The 21891-nt window shown below is 46.1% G+C and overlaps 1 protein-coding gene across 1 annotated transcript in view; it reads left to right on the forward strand.

Moving 5' to 3' along the window:
- The window catches only part of PLXNC1 (plexin C1), a 150353-nt gene that overhangs the window by 40183 nt on the left and 88279 nt on the right, over positions 1–21891 (forward strand). The window contains exons 3-4 of the mRNA XM_037141912.2: positions 2335–2469; positions 6602–6702. Of these exons, the coding sequence (XP_036997807.2) occupies positions 2335–2469; positions 6602–6702 (236 nt within the window). The remainder of the gene's footprint in view (positions 1–2334; positions 2470–6601; positions 6703–21891) is intronic.

The following is a 21891-nucleotide window of genomic DNA, read 5'->3' on the forward strand; positions in this document are numbered from 1 at the left end:
TTTGTCAAGGAAGCTACAGGCATGACTACTCACCGTGACTCACTTTCAGTTAGGATTTTTTATGTTCCTATGTGGGTACCTTCCATCTCTGAGTTCATAGGGCCCACCAGTCAGGCCTCCCCTGAGCTCTACGGGTTTAGTACTTGGGCCCCTGTTTGTCCGCAGATTAGAGAGAGGAAGACAGGAACCCCACAGGCTCACACTTGGTCAGTGCTTGCCCTGTGTCTCCCTCCACCCAGTTTTCCACAGGGCAGCATTGCCCGGTAGAACTTTCCACAATCATGGAAATGTTCTCTATCAGCACTCGCAGTGTGGTAACCAACAGTCATCTGTGGCTGGCCAGCACCTGAAAAGAGGCCAGTGAGACCAAGGAGCTGAATCTTTAATTTAATTAAAATGTAAATAGCTGTATGTCACCAGTGGCTACCATACAGGATGGTGCGTCCATAGAGTCATTTAAGAATGAACTGAGACACAGATCTGTCCCACTTCCCTTGGGACCTAAGTGTTTCTGTTCCATTTTTCCTGCTACTGAGTTTAGTGAGTAGTTCACAGGCTCCTAGTGAGCTACTTGCCCCGGGCTTGACCTAGAGCAGATGATGGAAGGAAGTTGCCATTGCTACACACAGCGACACTCAGGCCCGGGGTCTGGGAGCATTGCTCCATGCACCAGGTTGATGAGGGGCTTTTGATTAAATAGCTGTGGAATTGCCATCAGAACATGTGGGTATAGGCATATTATTGGTCAGTAGATGCACAGATGTCGATTTTATCTGAAAACAACCCAGGTGCTGATTTTTCCTTTTCAGATCATGTGTCCAGTGTGACTGCTCTCCACAGAGGTAGAGATACATTATATCTGGATATGTTCAAACTGACAAAGTATTGAACACCTTCAGTTTTGAAGGTATTGTATTGAGCAAAGATATAAGTAGAAAGATGATTAAGATACGGTTCCTACCAAAGGGAACGTACAATTATCTATTGAGTGTTATGTGCTAAGCATCTTTCATAATTTTCATTTGATCCTTACAGCAGCTGTGTTTAAGGAAGACGTCGTTAGACTCATTTTAGACATAAGGAGACTGAGACCCAGCAAAGTTAAGTTACTAGTTCAGAGAAGCACAGCCACTTAAAGGAGAGAGCCTGGGTGCAAACCTGAGCCCAAGCTCCCATTGTGTTTCTCCAGTTTCATGGTGACAGCCTCCCAATGAGCCTTCTACCATGTTTCAAACCCTGCCCTCTCACCACGCCACTCCTCTGCTCAAAGCCCTGCAAAGGCTCCTTCCTCCTCACCTAGAGTAAGAGGCAACACCTTTACACAGGCCTGCAAGAACCTGTGTTATTCACCCTGTTACTTCGCTGCTCACTCCCCTCCACCTCCCTTTGCTCTGCTCAAATCATACTGGCCTCCTCTCATTCTAGGGCCTCTGTACCTCTGGGTCCCTCTTCTAAGAGACACTTGCCCAGATATCCAAACAACGTCATTATCCACTGCGAGTCTCTAAGTATCCCCTTCTCAGTGAGATGCCCTCTGAAGATACATTCTCCATCTTCCTACCCTACTTTGTTTTGACCTTTATGCCATTCTGATCTATTTTATGTCACTTTTTGTTAACTGTCTGTCATCATATCCCTGTGTGATGCATGAGTGTAAGTTCTGTAAGGGTAGGAATCACCCCTTCCCCCACTGTGTTCACTGCATTTTCCAATCATCTCCATGACGCCTGACACAGAGTGGACGTTCAGTAGATGACTGAATGAAGATGAGTGAAGCTCAGGTTTGCCCAATTTCAAAGCCAGACTCTCTTATATTTTTTATATCAGTACATACTCATTGTTTAGGCCTGATAAGTTGTCCTGATTACTTTCAAGTGCATGATTATGTAGAATTATACAGGAGAATCAGAATAACCGAGACAAATATATGTTGAGCTGGCTTTCTTTAGTTTTAAAATCAGTCTTGGTCTAGTTTTAATGAAGCTGTCACTTGTAGCTTCTCAAGTGACAATAAGGCCGATCAGTGTGGTCAAGAACTGCTGACAAACTTCCACATGTGAGGATACAGCCCAGCACTGAAGAGTGGCTTCTGTGTGTGCGCACGTGTGCGCGTGCCCATGTGTGGCTTTGTCCCCTGCAAAAGCAGAAATACTGGGCTTGTTATTTCCAGCTTTGTTGAAGACAGACATGAGAGGGCGATTAAGGAACCTGGTACCTTAGCCAGTGTATTTAGTGAGTAAGAAAGGATGTGGTTTTAGAATTAAGCTACAAGTTTTACCACCCTGCTATTCAAAATATTTAATAGAAATCATATTTTTTTTTTTTAAAAAATAGGTTATTCTTGATGAGAATTTGACCTCAAATTGTCCGGAGGTTATCTATGAAATTAAAGAAGAAACCCCTGTTTTTTACAAACTTGTTCCTCATCCTAAGAAGAATATGTACATCTATGTAACAGCTGGAAAAGAGGTAGGTAAAAATACTGGTTATTGCTTCTGACTAATGAATAAAAATCATTTAATTGATGTCATTACCTAGAGGCAAAGCTTTTACTTTGAACTGCCGAGTTTAAACATTGCTGCAGGCTTGGAGAAGACCGGCAGTGGTCCAAAGTCATGGAATTAAAAACATTACTGTCAGTAACTAAGCAAGAAATATCACCTATTTAGACAATTTTATTATTGGCTGTATTTCCAGTGCCAAGTTTTGCAGAGGAGGGTGTGCTTGCAAATGGGCACATAATCAGCAAGGTAACTGAATTTACACATTTATTGTGTGGGCACTGAATGGTTAGATGCATTTATGAATATACCCGGTGGGATTGGCTCTGGAATTTGGGGTTAATATTGGGCCACAGTCTCATACACATTCATTAACCAGGAAATATATGGCACTTGGCCTCCCTCTCTTAATTTACTTGGCTGTTTTAGTTTTTCTTCTTGCTTCTGATTACTGAATTACAAAGGACGCTTTTTTACATATTCTTCATTTTCGCAAAGTGCTTCACTAAGGGAAGGGGGAAACAAATTAATGTGTATTGAGTCCCTACTGACTATGTACAAGTCACTGTTCTGTGTGTAGCCTCTCTAGATGAGGCGCACAGAACTATGTACACACACGTATAATAGACAATGTTAACAAAAAATGTTAGTAATTTAATGATATGAAATTACCTTTGTTTTATATGTGAAGAATCTAAGACTTGGAAAGGTTAAATAACTTGCTCAAGATTATATATGGGTTAGGCCTTGTCAGGACTAGGACTTAAATTATGCCCTGATCTTTTAAAGCCCATGATAAATGAGATCAAGTCCTAAATTTGTGAAAACTAGAGTCCATTCTGGCACGGTGGTTTTAAGCCATGAATATTTGAACATGCAAAGTACAAGGAAGATAACTGGAACTTACATGGTTGCATAGGGGATGCAACAGATGCTCCTGGCCACCCCAGTTTTTCATTCTGTCATTTTCCAACATTTTGAGGACGATAGCAATGACGTTAATCTACATGTGCTGTGAGAGCCACACAGTAGGCATGCGAGCACTTTGTAGTTTCTGGAATTCCTAAAAGGGCCACATTGCTCTTTGCATGTTTAAAAGTCAGTTGTGTCAAAATGACCACATCAAGATGGCCACTGGACCTCACGTACCTTTGTAACCCAGTTCTTCACCAGACAGAATCTCCATTCAAAAACTTTCTATTATATTTCTTCCTTAGAGTTCCCATACTGAGAAACTTGTGTCTGCTCCACAAACTGCATGTATTCAGGAACAACCCCCACTCCCAGGCTCTATTCACCCAGACTGTCTCAGAGCTAGCTGTCGGGGAGCTGACTGCGCTGCCCCACAGAGCTGATAAAATGCCAGCCCAGCACCATGACCCTTGAGGCCTGGCTAAATCTGTGCACGTTTCCCCACTCAGCTTTATAAATCATTGCAAATAGCTCCGAGATCCTCATTACTGCCTTCCCTGGAACCCAGGACTGTAGGGCGGGAACCACTGGGAGAGCCTCCAGTAGCTGACAGGTTCTCCACTTTCTGAGGTAAATCACTCTCATCTCTGGTCATTCGAAGCCTGAAGTCCTGAGGCAAGTTTTCAACTGGGCATCAAAGCTGGTTATTCCTACATTCTTCAGTTAGGTTTACTACTAGACATCTTATCGGTAAGACTCTGCTTGGGCCAGGATAACCCGAGGAGAGATAAAACCTAAGGAAAGTCCTTTCTTAGATTCTTGGGCAGATAGTAAGAGCCAAACTAACATGTCCTGGTTCATCCATACAATGGTGTAGTGTGTAGCCGTTCAAAGTAACCATATGAAGATACATGCACTGCTATGGGGTAGTCACCATACTGTGTTCCGTTGGGGAAGCAGGTCTGGTACAGTATTTATAGGGTCTTCTTTTTTACATGGAGTTACCTGTTTGCGCATTTAGGTATACTATACGGTCATTCTTACAGAGTATTCTAGAGATGCATGTTCCACTCAGTGCTCTGAGCAGAAGTTGTCCTAGGAGCAGGGGTTACTGACATGTCCCTCGGAGTTACCATGACGCTGGGCATGTTCAAAGGCCCTCAGAAGCCTTGTGCTTAGGAAATCTGTTTTACTTTTTCAGTGTGAGGTTTCACATGTTTGTTGGACCGTGGAAGCTTTTCTCACATAGCTGATAGCAGCAGCAGCCAGCATTTATTGAGCATTTAGTATGTGCCAGACCATGTTTGTAATAACCCCATGGAGTCGGCAACACAATCAGCATTTCACAGATGAGAAAACAAGGTTAGAGAGATTATGTGACATTTATGAAAATCCCCAGAATTAAAAAGCTGTTTTGTGAGCTACAAGGAAATATCCACATTCTGGTTAACTCTGGCTCAGGCTGGTGGTCTGCCCAGCATGTCCATCAGCAGCACTGAGAACTGAGAAGTGGACAGGCATGTTATCCTTCCACGAAGTCAACTTAGAGTCAAAAGATATTCCTCAGGATAGCTTGTTTTCCTCACAAACCCCTTCTTGACCTCTGTTTCTCCAGCCTTTTTATGCACTTACTTACACTTTCTAGCATCTGTAGCTTCCTGGCTTAATGAGTCCCACAGTTTCTTTACTACCTGCTTTGGGATTCTGCCTGCAGTGACTGGGCCGTGTGACACTCCCGTCCCCGCCTCCCACGCCAATTCCCCGCTCCGCCCGCTGCCTGCATCTGCCCAGCACCAGTGCCCACTCTGTGGGCTGCTGTTTCCTGACAACTGGAAGAGATGACTCTAGGGGCAGGGAATGATTTGGAAACTGCCCCTTTTCTTTTAGTTTCAGCTCCAGTGCAGGGGGTATGAGCCATTGAGGCAGGCGTTGAGGCGATGGAGCTACCCCTGAGAGGGGTGTGGGAGGGTTCTCCTCACTTCCATGGCCACTGACAGCCGCCTGCTCCTCCTGGGACAGAGCCTCTCCCCATTTCCAGACACATTTCCAAAATACTGTTGCCTCTCTCTGCATGCAACCAGCTGACTTGGTTCCATGATCCCTTTCGAAGTCATTCTTAGCCAATCAGAAACCTGACTGTGTATCAGACTGACCTCAGAGAGCACCTAAAAATACAGATTCCTCTGCCCTTCCCTAGACCTACTCAGCTAGAGTCCCAATGGCAGGGGGCTGGGAATCTGTACTTTCAGAAGCTCCTGAGGTGATTCTGAGAAACTGCTTCCTACCTTGGGACTTGGGACGCCCTGCCCAGTGTCATTATGAAGACATCCAGTGTGGGAGCAACTTTGCTCGCAAAGTCCCCCCCATCCACCACGGATGAAAGTGAAACTACCAAGACATGATCTGCTTGGGGAGGAGAGGTGGCCCATCCCTCAGAGGAGAAGGGCCAAGAGCCCCTTCCTCAAGGGGCTTTTATTGGGTTCATTTGCACAAGAATACAGGTAAGGATCAGACAATAGATAGCATTCAAAGAACTGTGAGGGCTTATTCTCAGTCAGGGTCAGTTAGCTAAAGAGCCATAAAACTTTGAGGAACAAACTTCTTGCTTGGACCCTCCCCATTTAACTGAGAGCATTCTAAACAAACCAGGCTGCACAGGATTTTACATGTTCTTTCTTAGGTCTGATCACCCTGGGGAACCCGCCCTTTCCAGCACAGGGCTGCACCGCCTTCCCCATCACAGATTTTTAGGCTTAAGTGGATTAGAGACAGAAATGGGGACTCGGGCTATGTCAGAATAGTTGGGGGGTGAGGGTCCATCACTCCCTCTTTGTTGCAGCCCCTCACCCCCCCAGTCCTTCCATGTTGGCCTCCCAAGTGATTGTGTCTGGTTAGGTTTCCCTTCCTCTGAGGGGTCATACCTGTCATAGACTAACCGACCAAGCACTGGGGCCAGGGGATGAAGTGGGGACAAGCTTTGTCTCCTTAGTGGCTTGCATTCGGAGGTTGCTCACTCAGCCTTATCTGTGGGGGATAGTTACAATTTCTGAAACCAGGCAGAGCGGTTCCCAACAATCCAGAGTTTGAGCCAATAAATGTCTCTCTGTGGCCCTTCATCAGATAAGGTGTGGTGGTTTTTCTGGTATTGCTTATTATTCCATCTGAACTGCTGTCATCTTTATTTTTAGGTGAGGAGAATTGGAGTTGCAAACTGTAATAAACATAAATCCTGTTCGGAGTGCTTAACAGCAGCAGACCCTCACTGCGGTTGGTGCCATTCTCTACAAAGGTATCTCCTGAATTCTTTCTCACCGGCTCACATTTTCAGAGAAGTGTCACATGGCAGAGCACTTGTTGCCCCGTGTTAACAATTCCCTCCAGTGACCTGGGGGGACTGATCTCCTCGCTGACTAAAATATCACCGTGTAATTCTAATTAATTCCCGGAGATGTTCCCAGCCATGTTGGTGCTTTAAGTCATTCGACCCGGACTACGGGGGGTCACCTACTCTGAGGGTGCGAGGGGCAGATAGGTGACATAGAGGAGGGGAGCCCGGAGCTGTCAGTCTGCTTTTACTTTCTACAGATTCTCCCAGATTTGAGAGAGAGGTGAAGGCACACCCTCAGGGGAGGTAAAAGAATAAGGATGTTTGAAATTTTTCGACTGAATCCTCATAACGTCACATATTCAGTTGGTGCAGTGGAAGCCTTATTATTGATGATGTTGTCTCTGAAGGCGCCATACAGCTGTGGGCCTGGTGCACAACCTCAGGCTCTGGGCAGAATCTGTCCAGCCTCTTCGTGACTTACGATGCTCGTGACCCATCAAGGCTCAGGGGCAACTTGGAGCAGCTTCCTCACCATGGCAGCTCCTAGCATCACTGGGATCGGCCTGGTTGGATTTGCTGTTACTATGGTAACCCAGTACTTGGGCTTCACTATAGAAGCAAGGAAAGAGCCTGAGCTGCAGCTCAGGCAGAAGAAGAAAAAAAGAACATAACGGTGTCTGTCAGTTTGGCTCTTTCGGTTTTTAAAGGTAAAAAAGGATAAGAAAGAGTAGAACAGGTGGAGAATCTGGAGGCGGAACAAGGGGGCAGTTTGGAGGAAGAAGAGAGGGCTAGGAAGAGAACTTGGGGGCCTCTGGAGGAGGAAGCCAGGACCAATGAAGGGGGAGGGGGGAATACAATGTAAGCGAGAGGTTCAGGAAACAAACTAAAAACATGGGGCTGGAATTAATTAAGAGTTCATGGAGGAAGTCAAAAGCTGAGCTGCAGCAAGACGCATAATTGCCTGTGCCTTTCCCAGCGCCTCCTTACTGGGCTGTTTCCGTCAGAATCACTGGCAGACAAAAGAAGCAGGGCCAGGAAAATTCTCATGAATAATTGTAACTGGGTGGGCAGGTTTTCTTCTTGTCTTTTGCCCAAGAGTAGAGTTTAAGGAATTAACTGATCGTGAAGAGCATTTCATCGGCACACACCCACTAAGCAGTTTTGCTCTAATCTTTCCACCTCGTCCCACTTGCACAGGTGCCCGTCTATCTTAGCAGAACTACATACAGAGGTTCATTCAGTGACAGTGTGGTGGTGGTGACTGAACAGCCATACAGAGCTTGTGGCTACTCAACTGGCAAATGCAGGACACGGGAGATCTCCAGGCTGGCGACACAAATTGGGGAGTTTGTAGTGTTTAGATGGGACGTAAGGAAGCCTTCAGACCAGGTGGTGGGGAGGGGACTGTAGATTGAGGGCAGATGTAATTGGAGAACTGAGCACTCAGGTGGGTGACTCTTAGGGGTCCCGGAAATGAAGAGGAAACAGGACAGGGGAGAAAAAAAACTGAAGAAGGTGGTCTCTGGGGAGCCAGAGAAAGAACGGAGAAGGGAGTGGTCCACTGCCTGGTCACACTGAGAGGTCAGGCAAGAGGAGAAGAGAGTCGGTCCACTGGACTTAGCAGGTGACGATTGGTGACTGTGGTAGTGACAGTTGGGGAGGAGTTGCTAAAGCTGCAAGTACAGGTAACGAGGGCAGAGCAGAGACAACTCTTTAGAGGAGCTTGCCGAGAAAGATGGCAGGAAACACTGGAGGAAATGGAGTCCGGACAGTGTTGTTATTTATAAGGGGAGTAAAATAGCAGCATGTTGGGGACTATTGGGAAAGGTCCTGAGGAGAGGGGGAAACTGATGATACAAGAAAGAAAAGAAAGTTGTCAAGTGTTGTCTCTCAACAGATGAGGGGAGTATGACCTAGCACACTGGCAGGGAGGCCAGCCTCACGCAGGCGTGTGGGACAGCTCCTCCTTGGTCCTGGGAGGGAAGGTGAGAATCTGTGCCCGGGAGCAGGTGGGTGGTAGAAGCATGTACAGTGTATTTTCATATTGCTTACATCATTTTCAGTGACTTAAGACAAGTGAGAGTGAGAAGAGGTTGGGAGGGCGTTGAACAGAGAGAGGGTGTGAAATAGAGTAGGAGAGAGAACGGAGATGGGAAATGGAGAATGCTTACCAGGAAGTGTTAGGGCCCAGTTGAGGCTGGTGGTCTTGCTTTTGAAGTGAAAACAGTAAGCATGATTTTGCTTTCACAAGCCAAGTTCAGCTCTGTTGGCAAAGTAGGTGAGAGTTACGTGGAGCTTTTCCAGGAAGTCCTTCAAGAGGGGACAGAAGGGTCTGGGAGCTGAGGGTGCATGCAGCGGATGGACAATGATGTTGACATGGATATTGATACTTATGATAGTGAACTCTGGGCTTTAAGCTCTAAGTGAACCTGAAGGAGAGGAGTGAGGGATGCGAGAAGGTGGTAGGATCTGTGCACTCGAGGTTGCAGTTGGGGAAAGACTTGTTGGAGCTAGGAAACTGGAAAAAGGGCAGTGGACTATGGGGAGCTTGAAATTAATGTTGGCTCTGGAGTGGGCTGCAGGGAAGCCGTGACTCGAGGGGAGGGCCTGGTTTTGATACGAACAAGAAGGGGAAAGAGAGAATGGGAGGAGAGGTTGAGGGCATGGGGCTTTTACTGATGGTGAACTCTGAGTTCCAGGCTTCCACAAGCCTGCTCACTGCTTCCCTGGCTTTGGCTCTTACTCCTTCACTTCTGCCAGTTAAACTCCAAACCAGATCCTGTCATTTCCCAGCTTGAGCACCTCCACTTGCTTCTGTCTTAGAATTCAGTCTGCCGGGGCCTGCATACCAGGCTTTCCACAATCTGGCCCTTTGCTACTTCTCAGACCTCTCTGGCCACTCTCTTCTTCTGCCCTACCCTGGCCACACAAGCTTCCTTTCTGACCAAAGAGTGTGCCAGGCTGTTCCTGCCTCGGGGACTTTGCACTTGCTGTTTCCTCAGTCTAGAATATTCTCCAGATCTTCCCACAGCTGGCTCTGGCTGGATCATCAGGTCCCAGCACACACATCTCTGTGGGATTATCCAGTCTGAAGTAGCCTCACCTTACTCACAGCGACATCACTGCTTTATTGTCTTCGTGGCCCTACCACTATTTGAACTGATCTTTTCTCTCTGTCACTCCCTTTATTAAAATGTGAATTGCATAGGGACCTTGTCTTGTTCATTATTGTATCCTCCAGAATCTGGGACAGTGCCTCGTGCATAGTAGGTATATGTTAAATGACAGGAGTGGACCGAATGATTGGGAAACTCTACCAATGGCTGGAGACTTGTGCGTGAAGATCACAAAACGCTCTGGAGGTGTGGACTGGTAGCCCTTCCCAGCCATGTCCGGTTACTCAGTTTCACACTGGCTTGGTTCTGTCCTAAGATTAAATTAAAACTAAGCTTCAGATCCGTGACTCACATTTAGCTCCCAGTACCGTTCAAAATTAGGAATTCTAAAGGGGGATGTTTTCTTATAACTGTAGAGCATCCCACTGTGTTTATTTTAAAAGTCACAGATTTATTTAGAAAAATAACTTATTTTCTCTGTTGAGAAGGTTGAGCTTTCTTGCATACGTGTGTAGAAAGTAAATATGTTGGGAAGGTGGGGTAAGAAAATGATCTTCATTTCCTTTTGATGGGGTGTTAAGAATAGGCATTCAGTATAAGCAGATAAAAAGCAACTAGATAAACAATGAGCTCTAAAATGTCTTGTATTTTATTGTTGAAACTTCAAATCCAACCTGTGATGAATTTGTCTGTGTGGGTGGGAAGTAAATTTTTGCAGACCGAATATCTTGGGTTTGGAAGCAGTTTCTCAGCTTCTCCCATATTGCAAAGCATAGCACATGTGTTCAGTTATGGATTTCCACAAAACTGGCAATCCCAAACCAATGAACGAGTGAGGTTCCAAAAGTTCATTTGCAAGTTTGGCACTCAGAATGCATTTTCCCATAGAAAGTGTCATAAATTAAGGACTAATTCCCATGTCAGCCCACAAAATTCAATTCATTTAACTTCAACAAATATTTATCAAGTATCTACCAAGAATCCAATATGGGAAGTCAGAGACTTAGGTGGTACTGGGAGAGGTCAGTTGCCATTCTTGAACTTAAGGAATTCACACATTAGCTAGGAGACAGACATCTCATTGGCCAATGTTCATCATTCAGCCGAACATCCAATCAACAGGTATTGTTGGAGCACCTACAATGTGCTCAGCCCTGTGCTAGGTGCTTGGGATACAGTTCTTTCTTGCCCGTGTGGAGCTTGCAACTAGTGAGGGATGTAGACACATGTATTGCTCAGGTTTGTGCTGTAATAATACTGAGTAACAAACAAACTCTTAGTCATTTATAAGAACAAACATTTGTCTTGGTTTTATTTTTTGCTCATGGTTCAGCTTTAGCAGGCATAGAGGGTTGTGAGGTTCAAGCTGCAGGTTGTGAAGTTCAGCTAATGAGCAAAATAAGTTGCTGAATAAAAGAGAAACAGAGGCATGAATACATGGAACAGCCTTCCAGTTGTCAGAGGGGAGAGGAGTAGGGAGAATGGATGAAAAAAGGTGAAGGGATTAAGAAAAAATGTATACATAACACAAAGACACCGAAAATCGTGTGGCGATAGTCGGAGGGAATGGGGGCGGGGCGTAGATGGAGGTGGGCAGAGGGGAGAAAATGCGGGTGGAATGAGACTCTGCTTGGGCGTTGGGTGCATGATGCCATGTGCAGAGGATGTTTTATTGAGTTTGTGCACTTGAAACCTGTATAGTTTTATGAACCAATGTCACCCCAATAAGCTCAATTAAAAAACAGAGTTTGATTCAGGTCTGCCTCACATATCTCCCATTCTCCACATGCTCTTCTCAGGGCAGAGAGCAGAAGCCCAAGGGGCCAAGCCAAACTCTGCCACACATTCAATGCCCCTGCTCATGTCATGTTTGCAAGCAAGCTGTGCAGCCAAGCCCAGCATCAGCAGGGTAGGGAGGTACACTCTGTCTGCTGTAGTGGGAGACAGTGCAAAGGGACATGGCAAAGGCTGTGGATGTGTAATTCTAGCACAGGGGAGATTGCAGAATTGGGAACAATAATCCAGTCTACCTTCATAAGTTAAGGAGCTACCAAATCTACCAATAAGTAAATAGAGTATAATAAGGGTTAGCACAGAGGAAGTGAAGGGTTTCACGAGGGCACATGGAAACCATCTAACCAAAACTTAAAAGGTCAGGGAAGACTTCCTGGAGGGATGTCTAAGCTGGACCTGAAATGTGAGCAGATATCAGCCAAGTAAAGAGGAGGGAGGAGAAACTGGCTCAGGGAACAGGCTGTGCCAAGGCCAGGGTCTGTAGGACAGTGGGCTTGGGGCTCAGTAGGGATAGAGTGTGCAGTCTAGGCAGGGAGTGTTGAGAAATGAGGTTGGCATGATAATCATGGCCGAGGCAGATGAAGCTGGGTCTTATAAGCCATGTTAGAGAATTTGGATTTTGTTGGAAGGACTTCGGGGAGCTATTGCTGGGCTTTAATTAGAAGAGAGACTAGATCAGATGCGTGTTTTAGAACATGCAAAATAGACCAGAAGGGTCTATCTGCTGGAAGCTGCAGATCACTTAGAAGGTGGTGGTAAACCAGCAAGAGACTAGGGACTGAATTAGATGATAGTGGCAGTAGGAAGAAGTGGGTGGATTTAAGAGCTGTTTGAAAGGTAAACTTGACAGGACTTAGTGATTAATTGGATTCCCTCTTGAGTCTGACATGCTAAAAATAGGGCCAGAAAATGAAACATAAAATATCAAGGTGGCCACTGTTTTCTGGAAGATGTATTCTTTCCCCTTAGATCTAAGTCCTCGCACAAAAAAAGAAGAAATGATACCCAAACATCCACTGGACTCCCAGTGTGCCCCAGGCCCTGGACTAGGCACTAGGCTGCAGCCCAAACAATAGTCAGATGGGGAGGGGCTTCCAACAGATGCCAGGGCTGCGCGTCCGAGGGTGCAATGATTAGTGCCCTTTTCCCAGCAGAGCAGAACTTTGGTGTTGAGATTATAGAAGGAGTGTGGGTGTCTGGCTTGGGTTCAGAAGGACATGGTGTCATTAGGAAGCAGGAGGCACAGCAGCACAGGGGTGACTCTCACACTGGCAGCAGGAGCGGTGCAGCACCGGAGGAAGGACGCAGATCCTGGAATTAGTTTGCTTATGATCTGGTCTGGGCTTCTGCGTGGCCTGCAAGTTTCTCATCTTTGTGATTCTTCTTTGCTCTAAAGCAAGGTTTTAACCGTACAGGGTTGCTGAAGGAATCAATTCAGATGATGTGCATAAAGTCGTAGGCACAGTGCCTAGTAAGCCTTAATGCTCATAGTAAGTACTCAAGCAATGTTACCCATTATGGTGGCGGAACCCCAGAGGAGGCAGCCATTACTTATAACAAAGGGTGAGAAAGGTTTCGGAGAGGAGGTGGCATGAAATTAGGCCTTTTAGCTGAGAAGACTTTCCCCATGGGATGGAAGGTGTCGGGGGCCACTTCAGGCAGAAGAACCAGCCCAAGAAGATGTCTGCTGAGGGCAAGGCAGATTGAATTCTATCAGTGCTGGCTCCAGAAGGCTGGGTGGAACCAGGGTGGGAAGGGCTCTGAGTCTGGATGTTGTTAGGTGCTGCTGAGAGCTTACTGTATTAAAGGGTTTTTACCAGAGGGCTGACATGATCATATTTGTGTTTTAAAAAGAGGATTCTGAAGGCAATGAGATGAATGATCTATGTTAAAGCTGAGCATCAGTGGCACCGCACTGCCCAACCCTGCCCCTTCCGGGGTCACTTTCTTTTGGTACATTTCGTAAAGAGTGACTTTATGTCACATGCCTTCTAGAGTCTTCTTCCTGGCAGCTGTCTCTCCAGACTTCACGTACCTCCCCACCTCTCCCAACACGACCGCAGAGCTCTGCGAGCTTTGGTCCCAGTCAGGTGATGGAACCAGAGCTGCATCCTCTGCAGAAGATGGTCCACACACTCCTTAATTGTCCTACCCTGTAATGCCGCACCCTGCACAGGACATGGACAGGGTGGAGACAAAGCCCCCAGACATGCTAGTTATAAGGGGTCTGTAGGCTCTCCTTGATTATTTTTCTAGGTTTAACACTTGCCCATGTTCTTCACATTTCTTTCATGGTGACAGTTAGTAGACCTGCAGGCAGCCTCAGGTAGCAGTTTTTAGGTCTTCAGCTGCCGGTGGTTTATTCTGCACGTGAGACTGTGAACAAGATCATTTCTCAACTCAGCCTAACAGCAGGAGTCTGTGGCCAGTCCCCGTCAGACTTTCTGAAAGGCTTGGGGGTAACAGAAGGGGATTTTGAACGCAGAAGAGAAAACTAAAATTTGAATGCTAAACATATTTGTGCCTCAGAATAACAATCAAAAAGAGTTAAGTGATTTGCTTACAGACATTTCCAGTTCCTTGCATTGCTCTCCTATCTTGAGGTCTGCCTTTCTCTCTTCTCCGAGAGACATTCCTTCCTCAGGAATGAATCATTAACCCAGGCTGAATCATTAACCCAAAGGACAGTGGGCTGTTGTTGCCCTAAAACTTGACCAAGACAACCCATGGGGCTTGGTAACCTGTGGCCACATTCTCCTGAAGCCTGCGTTACTGCAGTCCAGTCTGCCATCATGAGAGGTGGACAGTGTGCAGCAGAGAAGGCCAGTGCGGGCTGTTCAGTGGAGGTGTCCATCAGCTGTGCCCACTTAGTCTTCCTAATGCAGTTGAGTGCCCCTTCCTCAGGTAGCCTGCCTGGAGCCAGGCCGGGCCGGGAGACGGTGTCTGTGTGCATGGAGAAGAACAGGCTGCGTCCTGCACCTTCCAGCCCATGGTCCATTTCAACCTCCCGGTACCTTGTGAAGTGAGTACTATTACAACACCCACTTTAGAAATGAAAAAACAGTCTTAGCTGGAGTATCTGTTTCCCACTGCTGCTTTATCAAATTACCTCAGCCTTGGTGGCTTAAAACAGCCTGTATTTATTCATGTGATGGTTTTGGAAGTCAGAAGCTTGCATTGGTTTCACTGGGATAAAGTCAAGGTATTGGAAGAGCTGTGTTTCTTCTGGAGGTGTGGGGAGAATTGTTTTCTCGTCTTCTCTAGCTCTGGAGGCAGCAGCCTGCATTCCTTGGCTCGTGGTTCCTTCTCACACCTTCAGAACCACCAGTGCAGCATCTTCTGATCTCCTTCTCTGACTCTGACCGTCCTGCCCCCTCTTTCAGGGATCCTTGTGAGTACTTTGGGCCCACACAGATAACCCAAGATAATCTCCCCATTTTGAGACCCTTAATCACCTCTGCAAGGTCCTTTTTGCCATGTGTGCTAACATACTCACAGGTTAGTATGCTAACATACTAACATACTCAGAGATCAAGACATGGGTATTTTGGGGAGCCATTATTCTGCCTGCCAAAGGTTGAATACTTAGTGGAACCAGTTTTCAAATCTAGGTTTAGCTCTAGCTGCCAAGCTAGTACCATTATCTACCTCTGTAGCAAAAGGAAAGAGAAGTAAGAGACATTATTCCTCACAGTAGTGGGAGGTAAGGAGAGAGCCTGGTCCAAGTGAACAACCCTTCATAGATGACCGATTATGCCTAAGAAAGACAATGGGATTCAGGGCCTACCTGAGTTATAGAACTTTTCTGCCTTGAAAGTTAAGCATCCAGCACTTATTTATTGAACACCTTGTGCGTGTCAGACACTGTTCTCAGCACTAGGATTCTCTAGAAGTGAAAAACACAGTCCCACATCTTTGCCCCTATGGAGCCCTTCTAATGAGATGCATTAGTTTCCCAGGGCTGCCGTAAGAGATGACCACAAACTCAGTGGCTTAAAACAAACAAATTGAGTCTCTCATGTTTCTGGAGGCTGGAAATCCAAAATTAAGGGGTCAGCAGGGCCATGCGCCCTCAGATTCTAGGGGAGAATTCTTCCTCTGCTCTTCCAGCTCCTGGTGGTCTTGGTGTTTTTGGCTTGTGGCATCATAGCTCTGTCTCTCCCTGTCTTTGCACGTCCCTTTCTCCTGTGTGTCCAAGCCCCCTCTCCTTTTTCTTATCAAGGTACCCGTCATTGGGCATCTTAAATCCAGTATGATCTCATCTTGAGATTCTTATTACATTTACAAAAATCCTGTTTCCAAATAAGGTCACATTCTAGGGCTTTAGGTGGACATGAGTTTGGGCGGAACATTATTCAACCTACTACATGACGGGAAATGGACAAGGTAAAACAAGGTTCAGAAGGAAATAGAGAGCCCATCAGATGGTGATCAATGCCATGAAGAAAAATAAAGCAGAAGAGGGGGTAGGGAGTGCTGGCCGGAGGCAGGGCAGGTTGCAGCTTTCAACCAGCAAGACCCTGGAAGGCCTCACTGAGAAGGGGACACCTGACCCAAGACCCGAAGGAGCACATTCAGCCTTGGGGATGTCTCTGGCTGAGTGGCCAGGAAGGCAATCTGAGACAGAGGACCATTCTGATTCTGCATTCACTCCTTTCCTTCCAATTGCATCTGAAGTCTAGGAAGTGACACTCCTTTGCGGTCCAGTGAAGCTCTAATGACAGCAATAATGATAATAATGGGATTGGGGGGCAGCCTCTCCTCCCCGTGTGAGGGCTCCATTGTGCTGACTGTGTAGAAGCAAGTAGGACAGCTGTCTGTGGGGTGGAAGCAGTGGGGAGCAAAGGCGAATAGTTATTCGGGCCTCAGGGCATCACTGAATTACTCTGGCAGGGACTAACCTGCACATGGGTTCCCAAGAAAGCCAGAAAGGTTTTGGAGCCTTTGAACCCTGGAGAGTGGTCTTGGGTGAACCTGAATCCCTGGGTTCTTCACCATATCAGCTCTTGGAGGAGCTATCAATAAATCCTACTTATTTCAAAGCAAAAGGTAAAGAGGGGAAAAAACCATGAAGGGCCACAGGTGCACCCTTTGTGTCCTGGCAGTTGAAAATGCCCAGCACAGGCAGGAGGCTCACCTTCCACACAAGCCAGTTTTGTTTGGGAAAGCAGGCGCCTGTGGTCCTCAGACCTCAGCATCCAAACTGCTCATCTGTGCCATCTCTTTAATTGATGCTCTCTGACTGGGAACAAGTACCATTAGAAACACCCCTTTTAGTAAATATATGTTTTAATGGAATAGATTTTTTAAAATGACCTCATCTCAGGCAGCAGGCACTTTTATAAGTATGTATTGATTAGCTTTAAATTCCTCAAATGTTTGCACTCATCTTTGTGACCTGGCATTTTTCCTGTTGCCAGCAACTCCCCACATTCTTTCTTTTGTAATGTTTGATTCCGTTTGAACGCTGGTGTTCTGCTGTAGTGAGAGTGGGCCATTTCTGCTGTGCCACATGTGGTATTTAATAGTGCTTTCAGGAGGATGGGATCGTTATTGCCGCCTGTTTACTGGTGGGGAAACCGAGGCCCAAAGAGGCTAGGGGCTGTGTCCCTATTACACGAAGACTGTGTGGGAGAGCATCTTTGAACCCAGATCTTCCTGACTCAAAAGGCATCATTTCCCGTCTTTATTTCCATGCCACCTGTTTTGTTTAAATGCCTCACTTAAATTCTCCAGTTCATGATTTGCATTTGGAAATAAAAATTCCAATTTTTAGTACACTCACCACCCACAGAAGAGCCACATGGGGTGAAGGCCACATATCCCTTTTGTGTGAGGGGTTCAGTCTGCAAGTGTGTTTTCTGTGTGCTCAGTAACTCCAAGTTTCCAGACAAAGGCTGCTTTTCCACCACGCCAGTTAACGGGCCAACCCAGTGAACAAAAATCAATGGAACAACTTATGCCGGTATCATGGAGACAGAGACAAAAATTTAGTCACTTTAAAATTTAATTCTTAATTCAATTCAGCTAACGTTTGTTGAATGCCAGAGTGGACCAGGCCCTGTAGTAGGCCCTGAGGAAAACAAAGACGAGTGAGGCTCTCTCTGCCTTGGAGAAGCTCGTAAGTTAGTACAGGAAGCAGACACTGAACAAACAATCTCATTCCACCATGGCAAGTGCTCTCGTAGCTGGTGCTCAAGGTGTGGAGAGACCCCCAAAGAACCCTGCAGTCTTGGGATGGAAGACTGCTGTGATTAAAAACCTTCCGAGAAGGCTCGAACTGCATCTGCCTTCTGACGTGGAAAAGGCGTGCTGAAGGGCCACCCGGTGCCTGTGGGCGATGCAAATGGGCTGTCTGGTTAACCTCGGCGCCCAAATCCCTGTCTCCTTTTTGTGTTTATTTGGCTTACGTCACCTACATTTTCGCCTAAATTCTTTTTACTTGCCTGTGTAATTAATATAACAACTGCTACTACTATTTACTGTACACTTCAGTGAAATAGTTATATGTTTTTGTAACAACTCCATGGGATAGACTCATATTTGCTGGCTTTCTGCAGATGAAAAGCCTGAGACATGGAGATGGCATGTGATTTGCCCCAGGTCACTGACTGGTCATCGGCAGACCCCTCTCTGCTTCCTTCCTAAATTCTTAGCAATCTGGTCTTTAATCAGTTCCTTGCAGAGACCAAGCTTTAAGTTAACTCAGGGTCTTGGCACATGCTGTTCCTTCTGGCTAAAATGCTATTTCCACTGGTCTTTTTGTGGCTAGATTATCGTCATTCTTGAGCTCTGAGCTAAAATGCCCTCTTTCTTGACTAGCCTGTTTAAAGTGGTTCCTCTCTGCTGTGTTTTCAGTTCTGCATAAGACTTACCTCAATTTGAAATTATTATTATTTTTTAAATCCCCACCCCATGATATATTGATTTCTATACATCAAGGAAGGGGGAGGGAGAGAGAAAGAAACATTGATCAGGTGCTCCCTATAAGCCCCCCAGCTGGGGAGTGAACCCACAACCTAAGTATGTGCCCTGACCAGAGGATCAAACCCACAACCTTTTGGTGCACAAGATGACGCTCCAACCAACTGAGCCACCCAGCCAAGGCTCCTTTTAGAATTATTTTTAATTATTGTCTGCTGGTTTGGTTTCTGTCTGTGCGCCTCACTGGCACGTAAGCTCATCGAGGGAGGGACTTTAAGTGGCTTATACATTGATGTGTCCTCAGTGCCTACTACAATGTTTGGTGTCCAGTGGGCACTCAGTAAATATTTATGGAATGAATGCCAGATATGGTACCAGGTTTGGGGGGCACCAAGAATGAGATGAGCCTTTCCCTTGGGGGACTAGAGTCCAGTCAGAGAGATAGGCGATCAAACTAACAGCTAATGCAATGTGCTGTATGTACCAGGAACAAGTATAGTGCCATGGGGATGAAGAACTGGGAGGGACTGCTTTGCCCAGCAGCTGGGCAAATGTGAAGGAGGTGACATTGAACTAGTTGGAACAAGGAACACAATCTCACCAAGTATTGCGGGCGCCAGGGCATTCTGGGCAATAGGAGCAGACATGCTAGAAAGAGCTGGAGATGCTTGCACTCCATGAATTTATTGAATAACGGCTCTCTGCTGGGTGTGATGTACTACATACTACATTAGGGATCTATGTGTCTAAGGTCTTACAGGCTTATCAATGACCTGGGGATGCATTTGGAGACGAAGGCAGGGATTAGATCATCGTTTGGGGGGAAAGAGAGGAGCGTGGAAGTGTGTGTTCTAGGCTCCAGGTCATGAAAAGGAGTCACGTGGGGAGAGGAGCTTGATGTAGACAAAAGGGTACCACTGAAGATTTTTAGGTATGAAGTGATAGAATCAGCTTTGTGCTCGAGTATAACCTAGATATCAGTGTGGAAGCCACTCCTAGACTGGAGCCCCTGGAGGAGGGAAGGAGGGAGACCAACTAAAAAGTTGCCCCAGGAGCCCAGGGAGAGGAGATGGGGAGGGCAGAGTGCGGGAGACAGCACGGAGCAATACTTAGCATGAACAGATCATGGTCGATTGAGTGTGACAGTTGAGAAAAAGAGGCAAATGAGGCCAGCGTTTTCTAATTTGATCCACCATTTTGATTCCCGCTCCTTAACCAGGATTGGGCAGTGCTTCCCAGTGTGCTTGACTAGGTGGCCCTGAGCCAGAAAGCTGGACGATGGTGCATCACTCATGCCCAGCTCGGAAAGCTACAGAGTATACTAGCATATTCCAGGCCCTGAGAAGTCCTGCAGCAGATAAAGTTAATGAGCGTTGCCCAAACTTCTTAGCAATAGAACCCTTAACATAACCCCCTAAACAACCCATAAGACACATTTTGAGAAATGAAATAAAACTCATATTTTCCTGTGTGGCTCATGCTCTGGGTGGACCTGTTCACTGTCATCTTGGCATGTATGATGCTGCCATCCTGGTAAAAAGTGGGAGGACTCGGCATAGGAGAGAGAGAACGGGCACCCGTGTCAGCCCACTGAGATTCGCACCGCGCCATCTAACCTGTCCGCACCTCAGTTTCCTCGTCTCTGAAATGCGCCTTTGTGAGGAAGAGGTGGCGAGGATCAGTGAGTTAATTCCTGGAAAGCCCTAGCAAGTGTCTGGCTCATCAGAAGGGCTCAGTAAGTGTTAGCTCTTGTGAGAGGTAATTTAGGGTAGTCAGTGAGACTGCGCACTTGGAAGCTGAACTGCCTGGTTTTGTGTCTCAGCCCCTCTGTTCACTAACTCTGTGATCTTGGGAAAGCAGTGAAGAGCCTTCTGTGCCTCAGTTTCTCCCATCTGCAAAGCAGGGACAATTATTATATCTACCCATAGGTTTGTCATGAAGAAGTGAACCAAATCACATTAAAGAATGCTACTTGGCACGTTAAACGTTTTTGCTTTTGTAAAAAAATCTCAATTGCCTCTGTTATTAGCATCGTTTAACCATGACTTTTAGCTCCAGTGATGAAAATGCCATTTTTCAGCTTTCTCAGCAGTGCTCTGGTCTTGTATTTTGGCATTCCCCTTTCCTGAGTCTGGAGGCTTTGACTTCAGGCTTAGCTTGTCTCCATGACTTCCTATTCTCTTCTGTCCAATTGAGTTCGCTTTCTTCATCTCAGGGACTGACAGTGTTAATGAAAGCCCCCTGATTCCAGGGGGTGCCTGGCCTCTCCTCTGGGCTCTGTGCCTTTCCTAAAAATACAGACCTGTTTCAATTCACTTGGTGGAAGACCTTGGGATGCTCTTGTAGCAAAACCTTCTCCCAGCATGGACACTGTCTCTTGTTGCTTAGAGAAAGGCCGGATTGTGTCCTTGTTAAAAGTTTTCTGATATTATATCAGTATAGAATCTTTGGAACAGGTCATACCAACTCCCACCTTTAAGCCAATTACTTGATGTTTACTTATCAGTTTCCTTCAGGGACTGTCTACTCTCGGTGAACAATTATATTAGAGGATGCTGATGAAATTTGAGGGGTCGGAAGTAGAAGTTACATTTCTGAGTGCAGAGTTTCTTTTTCAAGGTTGAGTAAGTGGTACATTTTTGCTGAGAGATTCTACCATAATAGAGTCAGATTCTCAAGGTCCCCTAGCCGGCCCATGGGCATTTCACCTGCCCAAAAACTTCCGCTCTTTCTCAGAGGTGGTTCTCCCCCTTCTTTATGTTGACATAAAAACAATTAATAATTTAAGCCATGCCCATTAAAAGGTAGGAATGCTGTATAAATACAATACTATAATAGTAAATTTAAAAGTTGATCGGCTGGGCACTGTTCCCAGACTACAAGCTGAGCTGAAACGTGAATGAGTAAAGAAGAACTGCTATGTGATGCAAATGGCCGCCATCTCATTGCTTTCTGCTACTTTTTCATTGCAAATACATAGTAGTGAAGTAACATTATGGATAAATAGGTGTTGCAGACTAACCTGGAAACCTAATCACTGTTTATAACATTATTTCTATGGGGAGAAAAGTGTATTCCCTATTACGAGCAGCTGGTTTGCAAGCAAATTTTTTAAAACACAGTAGATCTGTAAGTTGGGGGCCTCCCAGAATTTTAACCTATAGCTGGATATTCTGTATTCAGGGCTAGTGATCCATGAAAATTAAATAAATCTTAGAATCCCCACCCCTCCCAAACCCTTGTTACCCTTTTCATCCACGAGACTCTGCCTCACCCTCTTTCTTCTCTGTCTTGGGTCCTCGTCTCTGTTGCCTCA

This window comes from Artibeus jamaicensis, unplaced genomic scaffold (genome assembly GCF_021234435.1).
Source record: "Artibeus jamaicensis isolate MK-2021 breed Jamaican fruit bat unplaced genomic scaffold, CSHL_Jam_final contig_1028, whole genome shotgun sequence".
Lineage (NCBI taxonomy): Eukaryota > Metazoa > Chordata > Mammalia > Chiroptera > Phyllostomidae > Artibeus > Artibeus jamaicensis.